Genomic DNA, 21,564 nt, shown 5'->3' with positions numbered 1-21,564 from the left:
TATATTATTGGATTGCATGTTCTGCAATGCTGCTGATCTATTTCCCTGTTTAATTCATTACTTTAGTGTAAATAAATACTTTGTTCACTATTTTTCCTGGTAAAATAAAATTCAAATACAAAAACAATATTAACTGCATCACTGTGAAACTTTGTAAAATAAATTTATTTTGGAACTCTTTTAAAACATTGAAAGGATTAAACATGTAATACTATTATTTTGTTCTGCAATCAGTGCTTACAAAATATAAATTTCAGCTGTGGAATCTAAGGCACATATGCACTCAGGGTCAGTCCAGAAAAGACAAGTCTTCATTTCTTCGGGGCAATAATACCTTCCAGTTGTGCCTATAATTAGGAAACAAAATAGTATTTTCAGTCAAAACAAATTATAGGTGATGACAAGCTCATTACAAAATGAAGAAAAAGCCCCACTCAGACCAGGATGTTAGTGCAATATTCTAACGCAATCTTTACATTTTATCACAAAAGATTGTCATAGGTGCATGCTGTTACATTATACTGTTTTCCATGTAGTATATAGGCATTTGTCACTCAAAACCCAAATCTATAAGAGTAAATTGACAAATACTTCTTAGAAAGTGTAATATTACTGATTTTGTACTGTTTAAATACCGAATGCATACATAAGCTGTACCATCTCGGTGTTATGAGGCAGGCAAAAGAATATTCCAATTAAAACGTACAGAAGGTAAAAGATTTTACAATAGTGTTATTTATGTCTGAGCTACTACTTACTAATGTTGGTTGCTGATTGAGCAGATTTTCAAGCTGTTGAAGGGCCTGTGTAAGGGCAATGCTAGCCTGATGCTGCTCTTCTGGCTTAAACTTGGAGGTGCACCATATAAACAGCATTTCTCTATGCCAGTCTAAATTCTTCTACAGAGCAATCTGTAACTTATGAAAATATATATTAAATAACCTTCCCTCAGGTCCCTCTTGTACTTTTCACTGTCTGTCCTGTGACTACAAGAAGCTCTCTATCCTCTCCTAACAATTTTCCAACTAGTCTGGCAGGCTAGTCTATTTCCCCTCCAATTATTCCTTTCAGTAATTATTTGCATCTGTCCTGAACTGTGCTCCCCCTACTTTGTATCCGTGTCCTCTTCTACAGTGCATTTGTCCTTCTTCCTAACACTTGGTCTCCCCATCTATTTGCTAGCCAATGTGTCTGGTAGATACCTCCCTTTATCCTTCCTCTTGCTATGCAAGCATATGCTCAGTTTTATTAGTTTCTCCGTGTTTCCTTGTTCTCCTTCTCCTTAAACAATTTCTGTTTTTATACTAGATCATGTTCCTTTTTACTGAGTAGTCGCCAACATTCCACAGAATAACTTGTATATGCCAAGAGTACATCTTCCCTGGCAATACACTCCATCATATCATTAGTTTTCACTGCTGCCCTCTAATCCTGCTCTTCATGATTCATCCTTGTTTTGCAGTCACTCCCAAGTTCATCTCTATCATTTTTAGTATGACTGCGATAATCCTGTTCCCCACACTTACTGCACCTCTATACAGTTGTGTAAATAAGCTTAAAATAACAGTAGATGTTTGAATAGATCACTGTTGCAGTAGCACAAGCTATATGGGAAAAAACAAGAGGTAAGGAGGGAGGGTGTTTATACTGCAATAGTGATCTATTTCAACATCTGATTTTATGGTAAGTTTACTTACAGCACTGTATTATGCTCATTATTAGGTTACTGTTGCAGTAATCTAAGCTATACGGAATGAATGCTAAAGCTTAAATAGAAAGAAGGGAGGAGGAGTAAGGATCAGAATCCAGGAGCCCAAGCTCTACAGAAACAGATATGTTTTGTAGTGCTTGGTAAAAGCAGCTGCTGCCTCTGGAATATTTCTAAAGGCCGTCCCTTTCCCCAAAAACAGCAGATGTAAGCATAGCCCTGGTAGAACGGGCTCTGAGTTTGCCTAGAAATGACTTGCCATGAAAGGAATGACAAAGTAAAATGGCATGGGACAACCATTTTAAATAGTGTGTTTTGACACTGATTTCTCATTTTCCTACCTTCATAAGAAATGAACAAATGATTAAATTTTTTGAAGTTCTTTGTGCTGTCAATGTTGTATCTGAGTTGTCTGAGGATATCCTGAGTGTACAGTTTTCTCTCCATTTTTTTTTTGGTTCAGAAAAGAATACAGGGTGATGAATAGGTTGATTCAAAGTAAACTCTGAAATCTCTTTTGGCATAAAAGAAAAGTTGGTTCTCAGTGATACCCTATATTTATGAGACATGAGATAGGTCAGAGTCACCATAAGCTTGTAACTCAGATACTCTTCTAGCAGATGTCAGAGCAATTATTAACACTGTTTTCATGATAACAACTTTAACCCAGTGCCATGAGCTGATTCAAAAAGAAAATGTTAATTTTTTTTTAAGAACAAAGTTAAGATAACATGGTGAAGCCACCTGTTTTCTAGGTGGATGAGTATGTTATATCCCTTTCAGAAACTGTTTCATTTGAGATAAAGAAATCTGAAGAAGAAATAAGGGATCTAGGGACCCAAGTAGATAGTCAGCTTTCCTTTGATAACCATGTTGCCAAAGTGGTTAGAAAATCCTTCTATGTGACCCATCTGATCATGAAAGCGTTTGCATCAAGATCTAAGGATGTAATGGTGTCCCTCTACTCTTCCCTCATCAGACCCATTATTGAGTACAATGCACCAATTGGAATGCACCTGGCTAGACATCTCCAGCAGCTGGAGAGACCACCGAGGTACCTAACCAAGAGGATTACTGGCCTCAAACAGTTGCCCTATGCAGCACGATTTTAAAAGCTAAGACTGTTCTCTGTTGCATACCGCTTTCTCAGAGGCAATCTCTGTCTAACGTACAGAGCCATGTCCAACCCAGAATTGTTGAACATGCTTCATCTTAGCAAAACCAGATCTACTCGAGCTACACATTCTAGGGATATAAACCTCAACACAACAATGAATAGAACATGCTAGAGGGATAGATTCCCTTCGCAGAGACTTCCCTTACTATGGAACAGGGTCCTGATCTACATAAGACAGAGCCCCTCACTATCACTCTTCAAGAGGAACCTTGATGAGTGGATGGGTAACAGAAAGTTCACACTGGGGATCACACCAACAGCACTACTAGATAGGGGCCAAGGGTACTAGCTGCTAGTACAAGGGTCTAGGAAACTACTAAAGGGGGCGGTGAATACCGCACAACGTGGCTGGGCTAATATATGCCTTCGGGCAGATAGCCCAGTACCAACCAATGAACCTATAAGAAGAAATGGGGGGATCCATAGGCAGGCAGATATGGTCAAAAGATAAATCAGTACTTTTCCGTTATCAGGGCAACAGGTCTAATGAACACCAACTAAGAAGCTGATAGTGTGATTAAAATGTGTTGTATAAGATTGGATGAATTAATATGATTTAACTATTATTTACCATGGGTATTGTTTTTAAAAACAATTCTTAACAGTGTACATATAACAGGCCACTATGGAACAGCGAGGGACCATCGTCTCCAAGGCTTAAAATGAGATACACTTGAGAGGTATATTTATTGCAGTGAAATCTGTTTGGTGGATAATGTAGAAATGTTACTTTCTTCTTCTCTGTGTTTTTTTTCCCATAATGGTTGCATCAAGTTGTTTGTTTTCTTCTTGAAAACGCGTTAGGTCCTCCAACCGGCAATCCTTGTTGTCAGTGTTATGATTACACCCAATTTTAATACAACGTCATACAATTTTAGCATGTAGGATGGACGTAAATTGTATCCGTAGAAAGTCTCTGCTTCACCCCACTGTCATTCCCCTACAACTAAGTAGATGGGACAGTCAAATCCTGCTTTTCCAGTTGTGAAAGGTGTCGTACTGTTTTTTGATGGTGGTCTTGGGGAGGAGCTGTGAATAGGTTTGGTTGGAAGAGTATAGGATTGTTGGGCATGTTATAGTATTATATAAACTACATTTTTTGGTTTGTGGTGTTCATGCCTCTCAATCTCTTAGGGCAAGAAATCTGGACAAAGGTCCAAAAATAGGGCCAATTTTTAAATCTTGCTGTTATAACGTTTGGAAGTGGATATTCTTTACAACTTTTACATTGGCATGCATTTCTCGAAAGGTTTGTTGCCCTGATAACGGAAAAGAACCGATAAATCTTATCGGAAGAATATGAAAAGTTAGAAGATAACACAAATATTACTGAATTAAAGGGTGTGAGCTGTAAAAGGATCTTGATTCATTCATTACACCAACTAGAAAATCTTTTCCATATAGCCATATATTTTTTTTTCAACTAGCAGGTTTCTTAGGCTCCTTTAACACCTGCTGCACATCCTCAGAGAAAAAGTGCCTAAAAGTTATTAAAATTCTATCACCCATGCTGTGAGCAGAAGAACTTGAAAGTTGGAGTCAATAACAGAGATCCCCAGGCCTGTGTGAGTAGCTCCATCTTATGGGGAAGCATGGGATAATTGCTCTTGGCCAATTTCAAAAGAAAGGAGAACCACTGTTGCCTGGGCCAAAAGGGAGTCATCTTTACTATTTTGGATAGTCCTTTTGGATCTTTAAAAGGACTCTGGTTATCAGAGGAAAAGGTGGAAAAGCATACAAGAACATTACCACCAATGCGAAGGAAAAGGCATCTGTCTTCCAGGCCTTTCTGCAAGGAGTCCTAGAGCAGAACTTCTTTAACTATCTATTGTGAATGGAGGCAAATAGTTCAAGTGAAGGAGTTTCCCACAAAAAGACTATTTCCTGGAAGATCTGAGGATGAAACATCCATTTGTGGGGATATGTGCTGATCCTGCTTGGCTTGCCTGTCACAAAATTCTGCTCTGACATAATGAAAGTATGCTATAGGGATAGATCAAACTGCCAGGTCCCAGACTAGCAGTGCTAATCTGCAAAGAGATAAGACCTGGTTTCCCCCTGTTTATTTATGTACCATGTATCGGGTGCAGAAAGATATAAGGAAGCACTGAATTAGAGGAATCATGAGAAGTGCAGAGGCTATAAACCTTAATATCCTAGCTATTGTGTGATCCTAGCTGGAAAATATCAGAGATTGTTCCTTTCGAAGGTCCACATTGTCATAAGGTAAGTAAGCCTTCATAAGGGATGTATCTAGGAGACCATGATGTCAGATGGAATGAGAGATGATTTTTCTAGGTTTAGTTAAAAACCCAGGTTGTGAAGAAAGATTCTTAACAAAGAGAAGAGATTACTGACACCCTAGGAAATGTCAGTTATCTAAATAAGGAAAATGTGCATGTCCTGTAACCTGCAATAAGTTATTACTGGAGCCAGAGACTTTGTAAACATTCTTGGAGCTGTTGACAACCAAAAGAGTAAAGAAGAAAACTGAAAATATGTCACAAACACAGAAAATCTTAAAAAGCATTTGAAGTTTTTGTGAACTGGAATGTGATGATAGTTATATTTTAAGTCTAGGGTGACTACAAAATGAAAGTAGGAATGACAGGTAGTAGAGTCTGCAGAGAAAGCAGTTTGTATTTTGGAATCCTGATATGCAGGTTTAGAAATGAAAAGTCCCATACATGTCTCCAGGTTCCTTCTTCTTTGGCACCAGAAAAATCTTTGAATAAAATCCTCTTTTTTGTTCTGGTGGGACAAGCTCTATTACTCCCTGAGAAAGCATTTGAAACAGAACAGGTGGAAGCAGGAAGACCTGACTGATAGGATGAGAAGAACGGGGAGAAGAGTCCCACTATAAGATGTATCCTTTCTGAAAAGTCCCAAGTGTCTGTCGTAATCTGGTGCCAAATAGGAAGGTGAACAGAGAGGTTCTGAGAAAAAACTTAAGAGGTTGCCAAGGTGGGGATGGGGAGGAGGTAGATGGAGGGTATATTCAGTCTGCTTTTTTGAATTATCCTTGCACTTCAAAGGGTCCTCCTTTTGATTTTGGAACTGCCATGCTGCTGCTTTTTATAAGTTTGTTTTCCTGACTGTCTGAAAGCCTTTCTATAAAAGGATCCTGGACTAGAAGGGAAATGTCTGCTATATTTGGGGATGGGGGACTGAGAAATCTGATTTACCTCTTATGTTAAGTTTCCCCTTTCACTGAATTTATTGAGCACCTCAATAGGGGAAGTGCCAAAAAAACTTTATCCAGAGACACATATAAAATTTTGGGTCTACTTCAGTAGATTGACCACTCACTCACACGACAGCCAGTTGCTGAAGACGACAAGACCGACACCTTCAGAAGACAACATCCAGAAGACTGACATTTCACATGAGGGAAGTAATCACTTGGCCATTCTGTTGAACTTTGCCTCTTACCCCACGGTAGTGTGTTCTCGGAGTTGGTATATTTAGTTAGAGGGATGTGGAGGGGGCAAAGCCCCCCACATCAGTGGGTTTAGTTTTACTTACTTTAGTTAATTTTATCGGGCTGGCCAAGCGGTTACTTACCTCACATGAAATGTCGGTCTTCTGTAGGTGTCGGTCTTGTCATCGCGGGCAACTGGGTGTCGGGCAACTGAGCAGCCGGTCTCCTGAAGTAGACCCAAAATGTCTACCTTAACATTTTCTGCTAAATTCTGTGAGTATAGCCAAGCAAATCTCTGTATAACTAATCCAATGGCAGCAGCTCTAAACATAGCATCAGCAATATCATAAGAGCATATGAGAGAATACTTTAAACCAGAGAGACAAAGAAAAGTAAAGAGGTTAAATATATCTTTTTTCCAAAAAAGGAAAGTCAGCAATTCATTTTTTCTAATTGCCAAAGGAAGTTAAAAGAAACTTAGACATAATGTGCTTGGCAGTTAACTGTGTGAAAAACTAAGGTGAAAGAAGTATATACCACCTTTCCAAATCTATCAAAGGCTCTACCATCTTCATCTGAAAGTATGGGGTTAGAAGCCATAAGATGTTTAGCAGAGGTTGGTTTTGACAGAGAAACAACAGAAGGATCTGTCCTGTGATTTCTAAAAATAATCTTGTAAGATTCATAGGTAAGTACTAGTCTAGCTGCCCTTATGGGCCATTTTAAACTTAGCTAATTTCTATTTTAAAGGTGAGAACAAAACCAAGTACCTTGTGTTTGTGAGATAAACACCTGAACCATTATATCAACCCCAACCCTCATTTGTTGACTAGGTAGACTCACTGGACACATTTCATTTTCAGAAACAATATGAAAGCAATGCCTGGTTTAGTGACACTCAAGGTCACACAGTAGATAGATAGAACTGAGTGAATCCATCCATGTACTAGAAGCACTGCAGTACACATCTTACCCCTTTTTGCCAACTGACAGATGGGAAAACTTGTATAATTTATCAGATTTTCTGTGGGATGGAGGCTGGCTATTTGGAGAACTACTAACTGCATTAAAGACATATTCCAGAGCTACAAAAACTGTAGGGATAGCCACTGGGTGCAAAGAATCAACCTGCAATAAATTATACTATCTCTGCTGGATCTAAGGAATTTTCTTCTGTTCCCATTTAAATAATTATTGCATTCTACCAGTGGTGTCTAAAACATACTGGGGAGTCTGAAGAAATATTTTCCTCTGACTCAAATTCCCAGTTCTTGGGAGTAAAGACCTGGAAGGAATAATCCAAGCCCACTTCCTGAATATTAGAGTCGGAAGGAAAGGAGAAACCTTTTCCTTTTGACTGTGGAAAAGACCCAGACTGTAGGAACTGAATGTCTTTAAATAAGCCTTTGGAAAAAGACAACCATTCTTCCCTAACCTCCTTGGAAGAAGGAGTCAAAGGCACAGAAGTATTCATAAGTTTATGCAACCTCTTCCTGAGAGTCACTAAAGAAAAACAGTGCTCTGACATGTGACAATTTCTCAGTATGAGTCTGCAAAGGCTAGATATCCACCCCTTTCTCTGGTCTACGGAAGAATGGTTCTTCCATGCCTGAAGAAGATGTATGAGTGGCCTTGGAGGATGTGTCTGTCTCTTGGCTTTTAGTAGCTTCTTGAGGAGCAATGCCAGAGGAATTAAGAGAAGCTGCTGGATGATCAGAGGACTCAGACTTGGCCACAGTGAGTCACCCATTAAAGGCCAAGACACAGAGTGCATCAGAATGGAAGCTGAAGTGTTTCACCTGAAATTTTCCTTTTCTTGGTGACTAGGCTGGGGGGAGCATCTGAAGAACTGGAATTGTCTTCCATAACTTTAAGTGTCTGGCTTGGATTACAGTTTTGTAGTTTTGGGTTTTCTAAATTTAGTAACACAGAAAGTACTATTATGTAAGTAAACGTACTATGACAGTAGATGTTTGAATGATCACTGCTGCAGTAGCATTACTATATGGCTTATATCCTGCCATGGATATAACAGCCGGCCAGCTTCCAAAGCTTCAGACCACCACCCATGCTCAAACCATTGGGCAACTCAAGCAGAGCTGCCTAAAAACACACATTTAAGTACCAAGCTCTGCAGAGCTTTCATGCCAACTGAGAGAGAGACAGAAAGACAGAGAAGGTATTCCCTGACAGGACATAGTTAGGCGTAAAAATACACAACCTGGCAAAGTCAAAAAACAAAAAGGGGGATGGAAGGAGGGAGTGGCTACTGCATCATTAATCATTCATACATCTTCTTTTATGGAAAGTGTGCTTACATAACTATGCTATGTTCATCATATGGATCACTGCTGCAGTAGCCTTAACTATATAGGTAGATTACCCTAGCTTACAACATTTGGGAGGTGGAAGGAGAGGGGTCTAGGACTCCCTGGAGAATCCTCCTAACAAATCCTGATCTAGACCTAAAGAAGGAATCTAGCTTATAATGCACTGTAAAAGTTTGTACAGATGACCAAGTTGAAGGCTTCTAGAGTACTTTTAGAATTAAACTTGTTCCAAAAAGCCATAGATGAAGCGAAGGTTCTGTTAGAGTGGGCCTTGACTCTGTCTGTAATAGCTTTGTTGTGGTAAGTATAACAAAATGAATTAGCTTTAAACAACAATTTGGAAGAAATCTGTTTTGGCACAAGTTATCCCTTCTTCTGACTTTCACAATAAATGAGCAATTGATTCAAAGATGTGAAAGATTTAGTTCTATCAGGATAGTACTTGAGCTGTCTGTGGACATCCAGGGTGTGGAGTATCCTTTCTCCCTCATTTTTAGGTTCAGAAAAGAAAAAGAGGAGATGGCTAGTCTGGCTTAAAGTAAACTTAGATACCACTTAGGCATAAAGGAAGGAATCACTTTCAAGCAAACCCTGTCCATATGAAAAAAGAAGTAGGGATAACTCACAATAAGAGCTTGCAACTAAGATATACTTCTTGCAGAGCTCAGAGCAATCAGTAAAAATGTTTTCCATGTTAAGAATCTCAAGTTAGCCAAGTTAGCTAGTTCAAATGGAGCAAGTATTAGCTTCTCAAATACAAAATTAACATCCAAGGAGGGGTTACAGGTTTTCTTGGATGCCTCTTATGCAAAACTCCTTTCAAATACATTTTGACATGAGAAGGCATTGAAACAGGAGGAACCATGGGCAGAGGTGCAAAAATAGCCAATAAATGAAACTTTGAGGGAGTTGAGTAAGAAAGGCCATAGGATAGTAACTCACATAAATATTGTAAAACTAGAAAACAACTTGTCCTAAATGGGTGCTGGTTATGTTGTCAGCACCAACTAGAAAACATTTTCAGTTTGCTAATATACAATTTTCTAGTAGCAGGCTTTATTGTCTCCATTTGTGCCTGCTGTGTATCCTCAGTAAACAGGTGTTTAAAAGGAATTAAGACCCAATCATCCAGGCAATCAGTTGAAGTTAATTGTTGTTGGGGTGGTGTGTGAGTAGATCCAGTCTGTGAGAAAGCTTGTGGTAATTATCCCTAACAATTTCCAAGAAGGGAGTACCAAAGTTGCCTGGGCCAGAAGGGAGTCACAACAATGATCTTTGGGGATTCTTTTTGCATCTACAGTAGTAACCTGCGTATTAGTGGAAAGGGTGGAAAAGCATACATGAACATTCCTGTCCAAGGAAAAGAAAAAGCATATGTCTTCCAAGCCTCCTTGCATGGAGGTCTGGAGCAAAATTGTGCCAGCTGATTGTTCAGAAAGGAAGCAAAATGTCTACTCGAGGAACTTCCCATAGATGGATCAAATATTGCAAGATCCCCTAATCTAGTTTTCATTCTTGAGGGTCTGCCTTTGTCTTGCTCAGCTTGTCTGGCACGCAATTTTTCTCTGATGGAATGTAGGAAGCCTGCTGAGTGAGATTGTGCTGTGAAGCTATATACCAAGCTAGCATGGCTAGCCTGCAGAAGGGATATGACCTATTTTCCCTCTGCTTGTTGACATACCACATGAATATTGTCTCTAATAACTTGAATAGGTATCTGGGTCCAAACATGATTGAAACAGTTGAGTGCCTTGCTCAGGGCAAGCATCTTCTTTATAGTTATTTGTTTACTTCTGTCCTTGGTGCCCCACACACCTTGCTCTTTAATCCCTCCTGAAACTGCTCCCCAAACAAAGTCTGGGGTGTCTGTGGTGACTGACTGCTTTGGAATAGGGAGGGAGAAGGGGAGACCTGCATTTAGGGATATCTGCTTTCTCCACCAAGTGATTTCTCTTCTGACAAACCCCAGCCCTGGGATCTGAAAAGACAAGGAGTGTTGATGCTGGGAAAAAAAGAGACTTCAGATACACTGTATCTTTCTCACGCAGACTCTTGCCAGGGGTATCATGAGAATCACAGAAACCATGAGACCAAAAATCTTGATGTATTCCCTTGTAGTGACCAACGTCTGAGTGAAAAACTCTAGAAATAGATCTTGATACAGATCTATTTTTTTTCCAAGGGAAGAAAAGCTCTTTTAATTGGGGTGCCTAGCTGACATCCAAGAAACCAGTCCTGTGAGAAGGAGTCAAGAAAGTCTTTTGAATGTTATCTTGGAATCCCAGCTTGAGTAAGACATCTCTCAGCCGAGAGAGATAGAAAGATTCCTGACACTTTGAAAAAGACTCTGTAAAGATACGCAATTCCTCTAAATGTGGAAAAATATGGATACCTGTAGCCTGTAATGAGCTATAACTGGAGCTAGACATGTTGTGAACACTTTTGGTGTGGTGGATTATCCAAACGGTAAGGCAGAAAACAGATAATGAGATCTAGACTCACAAAACCTTAAGAGACTTCTGAAGTCTGGATGAATAGGAATGTGATGATAAACATCTCTTAAGTCTAGTGTTACCTGGAAACATGAATGAAGAAGAAGAGGGAAGATGTTGTGAAATGACATCATTTTTAATTTATGTACTGTCATAAACATGTTTAGGCAAGAAATACCCAGAACTGGTCTCAAAGCATTTTCTTTCTTTGGCACTACAAATATCCTTGAATAAAACCCCTTTCCCATCTGGAAAGGAGGAACTGGTTCTATCATTTCCTTGGACAACATGTGAAGAAGAACATGTGGAAACAAAAGAGACTGGTCTGAAGGATAATGAATTACCCCTAGAAAGGAGAAATGTCATTGCCATCTGTAACCTTAATGAATGATCTTCAGACCCCCTTTGTCTGCAACTATCTTAGTCAAAGAAAAAAGTGGAGATTCAGACTTTCTGGAAGAACAAAGAGACAGCCAGGGTTGGAGGGGGAACAAAGTCTCTTAAATAGTCATTATGACTTATTGGACTGTCCTTCACTTTTGGAGTCACGAATATTCTTCTTAGAGCCTCCTTGCCATTTCTTCTTAAACATCTGTTTACCTGCAGTTTATTCAGAATGTTTATTTTGTTTCTTACCAAAATTGGATGAGCAGTTAGAGAATCCCTTGGAAACTCTGGAAAAGGCTTGAGATTCCCTGGATCAGCTTACCCCTTTCATAACACTTTTTGAAAACCTCTGCAGCAGAGGGGCTAAAAACTAAATCTCTAGACAAAAGAGAAGTTAAACAGCCAGATTCAATAAAGCCTACATGGTACATTTACACCTTGTGGGGGTCGCAACAGTAGCGCACTGTTTTGCATTCAATAAGTGGCTCTACACAGTATGTAGAGCTGTGCAGAGTCATGCAAACAAGATAAACACTGTGGCATGGTAATTACAGAATAAGCAGCTGAACTGTATGCTAATCAAAAAATCCAAGATGGAGGAGCTATTCAACAAGCTATAAAGCAAAGGTGTAGACTCAGTGCTGGTTTTCCCTGTGAATTCCAAAGCCTACTGGAATACAGCCATGTAAAGAAGTCTACACAGAAACAATGCTAGGGGCTGCTGTTGCTTTAATTCATGTCTATGTGTAACAGGCTGAAGTCTATGCAGCTGCTGCTAATAGACTAAGGCCAAGAAAGAGAAGAGTTTTCAGTCCCCAGTTAACATATCACAATCTACATGACATGGAAATTGTAGAGTGTTACAGTGTGGACAGAGACACACTACAGGAACTCTGCAACCTCTGTCGTCTTCAAGTCAGAGCCAGGGCAAATGAGGGGAACCCATCCCAGTGGAGACAAAGGTATGTGCAGCACTTAGAATTTTAGCTACAGGTACCTTTCAGAGACCAACAAGGCACATGCTGGGGGTGTCACAGGCATCAGCATCCTCCATCAATTCCTGAATGATACGCTCCAACATGCTAGTGACCACTTATATTTTCCTTTATTCCTGAGGACAGGGCCAGGAATATGCAGGAGTTCTAGCCTGTAGCACACTACCCTTAAGTAATGGGTGCCATATATTGCACACGTAGAAATTAGGGCACCACCCGGGGCACATGGAAGGTTCTACATAAATAGGAAGGGCTTCAACTCTGTTAACTGCCAAGTCATGTGTAATGCCAACAGAATCATCTTCAATGTGTGTGCTGGCAAATCAGACAGTTACTACAACTCACATATCTGGTACACCTCCCAACTGTATTAGATGTTCACTAGTGGTGATATCCCGCAGGGTCAGTTACTGAGGGGATCCAGGTTATGCACTGGAACCATGGCTGATGACACCCATCAGAAATGCACACACACCTGCTGAAGAACGCCATAATGAGGCACACACTCAAACCAGAAATATAACAGAGAGTGTGTTTAGGCTGCTGAAGTCCCAGTCTCAGTGCCTAGATACATCTGGGGGAGCCCTGCAGTACAATCCATGTATATCTACTGCAATATTCACTCTATGCACCATGCTACACAACATCATCCTGAGAAAACAGCTTCAGCAGGATCAACAAGGGGAAAGGGCACACATCCACCACCAATCGCAAGGTAACCACAGCCACATGCAGGAGAGGAGTCAGAGGGGGAACCAGCAGCTGCTGTGGGTGTAGACAGATGTAGGTGAATGCAGTATGCCATTGCACACTCACTCTCCACCTAAGGGGCTAAAAACCTTCCTCCTATGCACATGCATATAGCAACATTGATGCCAGGCAATGCTCACAACCTTTACCTACCCAAGTAATGGCTGTGTACAGCTAGCATCAGAGTCAGCCCTAAACTATAATTGTTGCAACTGCTGGATTTATGAGGTAAGTGTTGAACCTGGAGTATATTCTGCAATAATATGAATGACTGGCATATCCTTGCATGTTGTTACTTGGTAGTGCAAGTAAAAGGTGGGTGATTTGTACAGAAATGACCTTACTATATGACAGCAGAGACTTATTTGACTTATACTATGTGTCCATTATTAAGTAGGAGGCCTCAGGTATCAAAGATTCACATAGTCATACCTCTCAAAAGTACTGATGGTCACAGCATGCCCTCTGTTTAGCACCATATTTTTGTACTGGAAAATCATTAATGATAAAAGTTAGAAAGTAATGAGACACATTTCAGGTTCAGACTTCACAACCCTTATAAGATCATTAACAATACTGATGCAAAAAAAGTTAGATGTTATCAACTGTCTAACCCTCTAAGACCAATATAAGTCAAAGGTACAATTTCCAATTCAACATCAGAAATGCAGATATACTAAGCACTAAGTCAGCTATGCACCCTGAATATCGGACACAAAGCTTATGTATCCCTGAATCCAAAAGATGATAGAAAACAAGGATAAGGCACAGTTATCATCACTTGCGCAAGGTGTTGTGGAGAGCAGGAAGGCTCGGCTGACACAAAAGGTCAGTGAGTATGTGTGAGAAAGAAAGAGAAACAGGCAGACATTTGGATAAAGTAGCACATGACCAGTGAGACAAAATGAGTTTTAAGCTTCACTGCTGAATCATGTAACGGTTGTGTGTGTGTCTGTATGGGTTCTCCAGGTGAAAATGGTGTGTGCGTGTCTGCATGAACAGAGCAAAACTCTATGCTAAATCTTGGTATGTTGGACAGGTGTGAGCCATGCATGGTAGAGGTGGCAGTTCATTACTGTCGTACCTGATCACAAGAACTGGCTCTGCCAGAAGTTGCACTGGCACATCCAAGACCATGACCAGATGTACTGTTCCTACCTGAATGTGACCGATGTCTGTTGGATGGGCTCCCCCTTATGAGGATTCCCAGGACCACAATCCCATGGCCTGCCACATCTCGGTCTGGACAGCCCAACCACTGATGCTGCAGTGGAAGTACTGCCACTATGGGAGTGTGATCATGCACGGCCACATTGGCTAATAGCAGATGATGTAGCTGACCTACATCCATGGGGATGCCATCCACCTCCCAGCAGATGTTCCATCACAGACACTGCCCATTCCAATGTGTCATTCATCCGATCCACTGAATTGGTAACATGATGGAGGCAGTCACGCATGTCAGCCTGTGCCACATCTACAACCCTAAGTATTTCTCTGGAGGAACTATGGAAATGTGCCTGTGCCTCCATGATGGCCCTAAACATATATTGAGTGGCATGGGAAGAGACACCTGGATCAGGTGGAGGATGGACAGCAGGCCTGCTCCGAGCACCCCTAACAACCCTCCTACATGGCACCTCACCCACACTTTGGCTATAGCCAGAGTCAACAGGCAATGAAACCAGAGTAACCACACTTCCCTGATCAATTGTCTCACCTTCCACCTGTACAATATCTGAGAGCTCACTGGAATGGGCAGGCGTAGGCCTACTGCCTGTGTCCAATGGAATTACAGGGGATGGATGGATGTCAAACTCAGTGCCTGATTCAATCTCTGTGTCAATTGTCCCTCGTTAACATAAATGATGAACAGGCAAGGTAGTTTGTTTAGATGCTTTATTACATAGAAACATATAAGGATGGATAGCAGCATCATAAAACATAAATGAGCTGATCAACAGACAAACCTTGCAGACATACATGGTTACATCTCAACAGCTTACTACAAAATGGCAGTCAGGCTTGCACGTGCTCAGTATTTATACATTTGTGCATGCCCTTAGATAGCTTCCTAAAGGTACATACACACACATTGATCTACATTCTCTCTCTTAAAAAGATTGCCCTTAGCTGAAAATAACATTTGTGTTAGACATGCATTACTACAGACATTTGAAACAAACACAAAGTTCGTGTCCAACTTGCCATGTATCTATAACAGGGTCTGGAGATGCGACCGGATCTGGTAACATAACAGTCTGGACTGGATTTAGCAACAGGGACAGTCTTCAGTGAACAACTCATATCAGGAACTTCCAGATTCATCACAGGAATGGGAATATTCTCTGGAACTTCCTCTGGAACCGGAACACTGGATAACTCACTCTGAGATAAACAGTCTTTCTCACAGGCTATGTACTGTGGTATAGGCTCAGACACCAGCATCATATATTTGCAATTCCGCCTAAACTCTACTCTTTGCAATTTCACAATGTACAATTTTGGCTCTGAGCAAATATTCTTCATGACTCCAATCCAATCATAACCTTTGGACATTTGCATCCTTAACATTTCTCCTTCTCGTAATGGATTGAGCGGCTTGCTGGTCTTATCGTAGTAGGACTTCTGGATTAAACGCTTCTTCAACAGATTGGTTTTCACTGACCTGTTGTTCTTGACACATGGAATCAACAATTGACTACTGATTGGTAATGTGGTTCTGGTTTGTCTTGACAGAAGTTTCTGGGCAGGTGAACCAAGATGTTTATCACAAGGAATATTTATAAGATTCAAGAGATTCAGGAAAACATCACTATTATAGGTTCATAGGTTCATAGGTTGGTACTAGGCTTTCAGCCCTAGGGCCTATACAAGCCTAGCCATAACAATTCCCTGGCTATTTCTTCCCACACTATTTACTTCCTGGACCCCTGTCTAGCAGGGCAACTGACATGATCCCCGGGGTGAATTTCCTTTCTCCCATCCAGTCATCAAGGTTCCTTTTGAAGAGGGCCAAAGAGGCACTCTGCTTGACATGTATGGGCAGTCTATTCCAAAGTCTGGGGAGTCTCTGGGTCAGGAACCTATCCCTCCAGCATGTTTTGTTTATTGTGATGACAAGGTTTAGATCCCTGGAGCGTGTGGCTTTGAGGGATTGGGATTTCTTTAAGTGTAGCATGTCCAACAGCTCTGGGTTTGACATGGCCTTGTATGTTAAGCAGAGATCACCTCTGAGTAGACGATATGCGACAGAGTATAGCTGGAGTTTTTTAAGGTGGTCAGCATAGGGCATCTGCTTTAGGCCTGTGATTCTTTCAGTGAGGTATTTCTGCGGCCTTTCCAGTTGTTGCAGGTGTCTCATTTTGACTTCTCTAGTAATTGTTTTGCAGTTTGAATTGCATGTTCTGCCAAACCATTTGACTGCGGACACTCTGGGCTATACGTGACATGAGTATAGTCCCACTCTTTGGCAAATCTTTTGAACTGTTGGCTTGTAAACTGTGTGCCATTGTCAGAAATAACTGTGCGGACTACAATTGACTGCTAAATGACACTTCATCTTAGTGATGACAGTGTTGGATGTTAAATTAGGAAGTAGGTCAAGCTTGAACCAATCTGAATAACAGTCGACTAACACCAAATAATGTTGACCATCATTCCATCTGAAAATGTTGGTAGCTACTGTCAACCAAGGTAGTTCAGGAATCTGGTTTAGCTGAAGTGTTTTTTTTTTGTTCATGTGACTTAGTACTACTACACATGAAATAAGATAATAACACTCTCTCAATATCTTGTGACATAGAAAGCCAAAATACTAGACCTCTCACCCTTCTTTTGGTAGAGTCTGCTCCTGAGTGACCACGATACATTATAGTAATGTACTCTTGTTGCAAGGGCTTTGGAACAATTACTTTCGAACCTTTCATAATGATACCATTGTCAGACAAAAATCTCATCTCTGTATGGAAAATAAGGTTGCACTTCTTGAGGTAAACTCGATTGCTCTGATGGCCATTCTTGCTGAATAAAGGGGTTGAGCCTCTGTAAAACTGAATCTGTGGCTGTATGAGTTCTCAACTCATCAAGACATGTGGAAGAAAAGTTTCTCACTTCCATGACTTCAAAATCAAGGTTCTCATTTTCATGCTGTTCAGTGTTTTTTTTTTTTCTGGGCAATCTGGACAATGTATCAGCAAGATAAAGAAGTCTATCTTTCTTGCAGACAAGAGCAAAATGACACTTCTGCAATCTCAACATCATACATTGCAGTCTGGCTAGAGCTGTGTGCATAGGCTTTCTCAAAATAGTGACTAAAAGTTGGTGATCTGTTTCGATCTGGATAGGTCTACCATAAACATAATCATGGAACTTTGAGCATGCAAACACAATTGCCAAAAGCTCTTTCTTGATATGAGCATACTACATTTCAGTTTGAATAAGAGTTCTCAATGCATAGCCAACAGGTTGACCCTCTTGTAGAATGACTGCACCTAGATCAAATCTCAAAGCATCACATGAAAGAGTGACTTGACTTGTGAACATCATAGTATCTGAGAGTAGGTGGACTGGCAATTGTCTGTTTCAGGACATCAAATGCTCTTTAGTGTTCTAATCAAGACCAGGATACATCTTTACATGTCAGCTCTCTGAGTGGTGCTGAAAGTTGTCTCAAGTCTGGAATGAACTTGCCTAGATGCCAAGAAAACATTGCAGGGCTTGAACATTGTCTGGAGCTGGCATCTCGAGAATGGCTGTTTGCTTAGGAGGGTCTGGTTGTGGGCCTGAACTGGTAAATAAATGACCAACATAAGTAACTTTTTGTAGCCTGAATTTGCATTTCTGTGGATTGAACATAAGAGTCACATGACATGCTCTTTCCAGAACTTTTCTGATGTTTCTGTCATTCTCAGCTTCACCATTACCTCCTACTTGTATGTCGTCTACTATAATAGGATAAGAATACTCAAAAAAAATTTGCTCCATTGCACGTTGAAAGACTTCACCTGCAGAATTTATCCCAAATGGTATACCCAAAAATCTGTACTTTCCAAATGGAGTCCTAAAAGTAGTAAGCAATGAGGATTTCTTGTCAAGCAAAATTTGCCAAAATGAACTCTTTGCATCTAAGGCAGAAAAAGCAGTGGCATTTGGCATCAGAGCTGCAACATCTTTGACTGTGCACATAGGATGATGAGGTATTTTCAGTGCTTTGTTCAAATCTCGTGGATCAGTACATACTCTGATGTCATCTGTGCTTTTCTATTGAGCTACCACCATGGAAGATACCCACTCAGTTGGTTCATGTGCTGGACAAATCACACCTTGCCCCACCATTTTATCTAACTCAGCTTTGACTCTGTCCTACATAGCTATTGGAATTTTCCAAGCTGGCCTGATAACTGGACTGATATCTGGGTCTAACTTCATGGAGTACACATCTGGAAGCTTGCCTAGTTTGTCTTCAAAAAGATCAGCATAGGTAGAAAAAATATGTTGGGCGAAATTATAGTAGTGTTTTTTCGAGCTAACATGATGGACTTCCTTATTAAATGAAAGCAATCCCATTTTCAAACTGTCTCTGAGCCCTAATAATGACTGGACGTGCCTCTTGACCACATAAAATAACAAGTTGTAACCTCTCACAGCAGAGTAACATGAAAGAACTACTGAGACTTCAGTCTCAATTTCTACACCACCATAAGCAACAAGCTTCGTACACTTTGCCAAATCAAGCCTTAAACCATTACACACTCTAGCAAATGTCTCCGCTGACATACCATTGCACTTGGAACCTGTGTCAACTTTAAGATATCTGAGTTTTCCAATTATCCAAGCAATACAAAATATTTCATTCACTGCCCATAAATCTACTGCATTGACTGTTTCATTAAGCACTGACACACCATCAACATAAAAAGTATGTGATGTAGGGTCACAGCTTTCTAATTGATTGGCTCTTTTTTTGAAATGTTGCATTTTAATATAAGAATGTGTGCCTTTTGATTTACAAAACCTCTTGAAATTATTCCACTTATTGCATTTGTGGCATTGCTGACCAAAAGCTAAACATTTTTCCTTTTTAGATTCATGATTTCCATCACAGTTATGACAGTTAGCAGTGAAAGTAGGTTGGGGCCCTTGCTTTGAGTTTGCTGACTCACTCTTATGCTTCATTGAGACTGTGTGAACTCTGGAACTTGCTAGAAAGCTCTGGGGTTTACCAGTGAGTGCTGCAGGGGCTACAGTTGCTGCCAGGTGCTTGGGCCTGTTTCTTTTAAACACATGCTGCATACTATCAACATGAGCTCTAGGAGTTACTGGAGGCATGCATCTCACAGTTGTAAGCATATCTGTGTGCTTTTCTGTATATCTGACAAATCTCTATGGCCTTATTCAAAGTTAGATCACTGTCATGAAGCAAAATCTTTCTCACAGCATCATCCTTAATACCACACTCAAGTCTGTCTTTTATCAGCTCATTGCTTAAATCACCAAATCTGCATGTTTTAGCCTTATTTCTCAAATTAGTTATATATGCTGCAAAAGTTTCACCAGGCTTTTGATCCCTTGTATAAAATAAGTGCCTTTCCATTGTAATGTTTGTCTGGGGGTTACACATTTCTCTAAATTTAAGCACTCAGGGCCCTCCCTTGACTAAGTCGGTACAATAATATGATGGTTTTCCCCCTCTCCTGCAAAGATAGCAGGTGCATACACAAATTAATGCTTCCTTTCAATGGCTTCTGACCCAGCTAAATTAAGTAGAATAAATGCCTTGTGTGATCATCTTTATCTGAAAATGTAGCCTGTATGAAAATGTCAAACTCTTGCTCAAACACTCTCCAGTTCTCTGCAATATTATTGTCAAACACAAGTGCAGTGGGTTTTCGAAATCCATCTGCCATGCCAACAAAGTATGCACAAACACACTGAAAATGTGGCCCTTGTAATAATGGACAAACAAGCTGTACTGAGAGCTCATAATAGCATTCATATGCACAATAAACTCTTCGAAATACTGAACTTTGTGAACTATGCTCTGAAATGGCTGTATATTATGAAATAACTTTACTGTAATACTGCACAAACATGTGAACACTACGGATATCTTTAATTAATATGAAAACTATGTGCTTAGCGAAAATGTGGTTGTTTCCCCTTATTTTATTAGTTTTATGCAATTCTGACTTTATTTCAAACATATTCCATAGTAATTTGAATATTTTATCAATATCGGACATTTCAGTTTATTTAAATATTGTTTAGAGCATTCTGTATGCTTTGTTTCATATTTGCGAATAAGAAATAGTTTGAGCAAGTTTTAATATCTGAAATTCGTTTCTGACCTGTTTTGCAAATTATATATGCAGTAGGGATGATTCACTGCTATATATTCCTCCAATACCGACCGGATGCCTCTCGGACTCAAATTGGAGAAACTGGAACTCTTTCTGGCAACAAGTTGTTTTAACCATGCCTCTTCTGATACCATGTTGCTCGTTCCTCTCTAACATAGATTATGAACAGGAGGGGTAGTTTGTTTAGATGCTTTATTACATAGAATAATACATCAGGATGGATAGCAGCATCATAAAATATAAACAAACTGATTAATAGACAGACCTTACAGACATACATTGCAAAAACAACTCCACCACTTCCAACTCCACAAACTCCAAAACTACAACAGGATTCCAAATGTTATAATGCAAAAAAAAAAGAAACCATGTAGTAAAAATAGATTATTCTAGCGCCTCGGTGAAACCACCTTTATGGAATACTTACAGACATACATGCTTACATCTCAGCAGCTTACTACTAAATGGCAGTCAGGCTCACATGTGCTCAGTATTTATACACTTGTGCAAGCCCGTAGATAGCTTCTTAAAGGTACATGCACACACATTGATCTACACTCTGCACCCCCCAACTGTGCCTCTGTTTGGTCACCATCATCATCAGAGTCTGCTGATATTCCATCATCAGGTGGTAGAAGTCCCACACTTCCACTGTCAGGATCACCTGTGATAATAAGCAACAAATGCAGGAAAAAATTACTACCTACACTACTATAATCCAATATATACTAACAAACTAACAGTGGTGTCAGTATTACAGACAGTAGAACAATAAGCACAACAGTCCTGACACCAACATCACACACTAAATATTTTTTGAACTGCTCATCAGTATTGACATAAAAATGTTTGGCTTACCATGTGCAGATGATATTATGCTCCCTATGCTGGACGGTCCTGGAAGAAGTTAAGCAAAAGGTAAGGACACCATCATCACAATTAA

General features: G+C 40.1%; 1 protein-coding gene across 1 annotated transcript in view; it reads right to left on the bottom strand.

Annotated features, from left to right (window-relative positions):
* Nucleotides 1–144: 144 nt before the first annotated feature.
* Nucleotides 145–21,564, bottom strand: part of DNALI1 (dynein axonemal light intermediate chain 1) — a 787,801-nt gene continuing 766,381 nt past the window's right edge. Inside the window, exon 6 of the mRNA XM_044083710.1 lies at nt 145–347. Within this exon, the coding sequence (XP_043939645.1) occupies nt 312–347 (36 nt within the window). The 3' untranslated portion in view covers nt 145–311. The remainder of the gene's footprint in view (nt 348–21,564) is intronic.

Source organism: Protopterus annectens, chromosome 1.part1 (assembly GCF_019279795.1).
Source record: "Protopterus annectens isolate FY-2018-M chromosome 1.part1, PAN1.0, whole genome shotgun sequence".
Lineage (NCBI taxonomy): Eukaryota > Metazoa > Chordata > Ceratodontiformes > Protopteridae > Protopterus > Protopterus annectens.
Note: the sequence above shows the minus strand (reverse complement) of the source record. Positions and strands in the feature narration are given on the sequence as shown.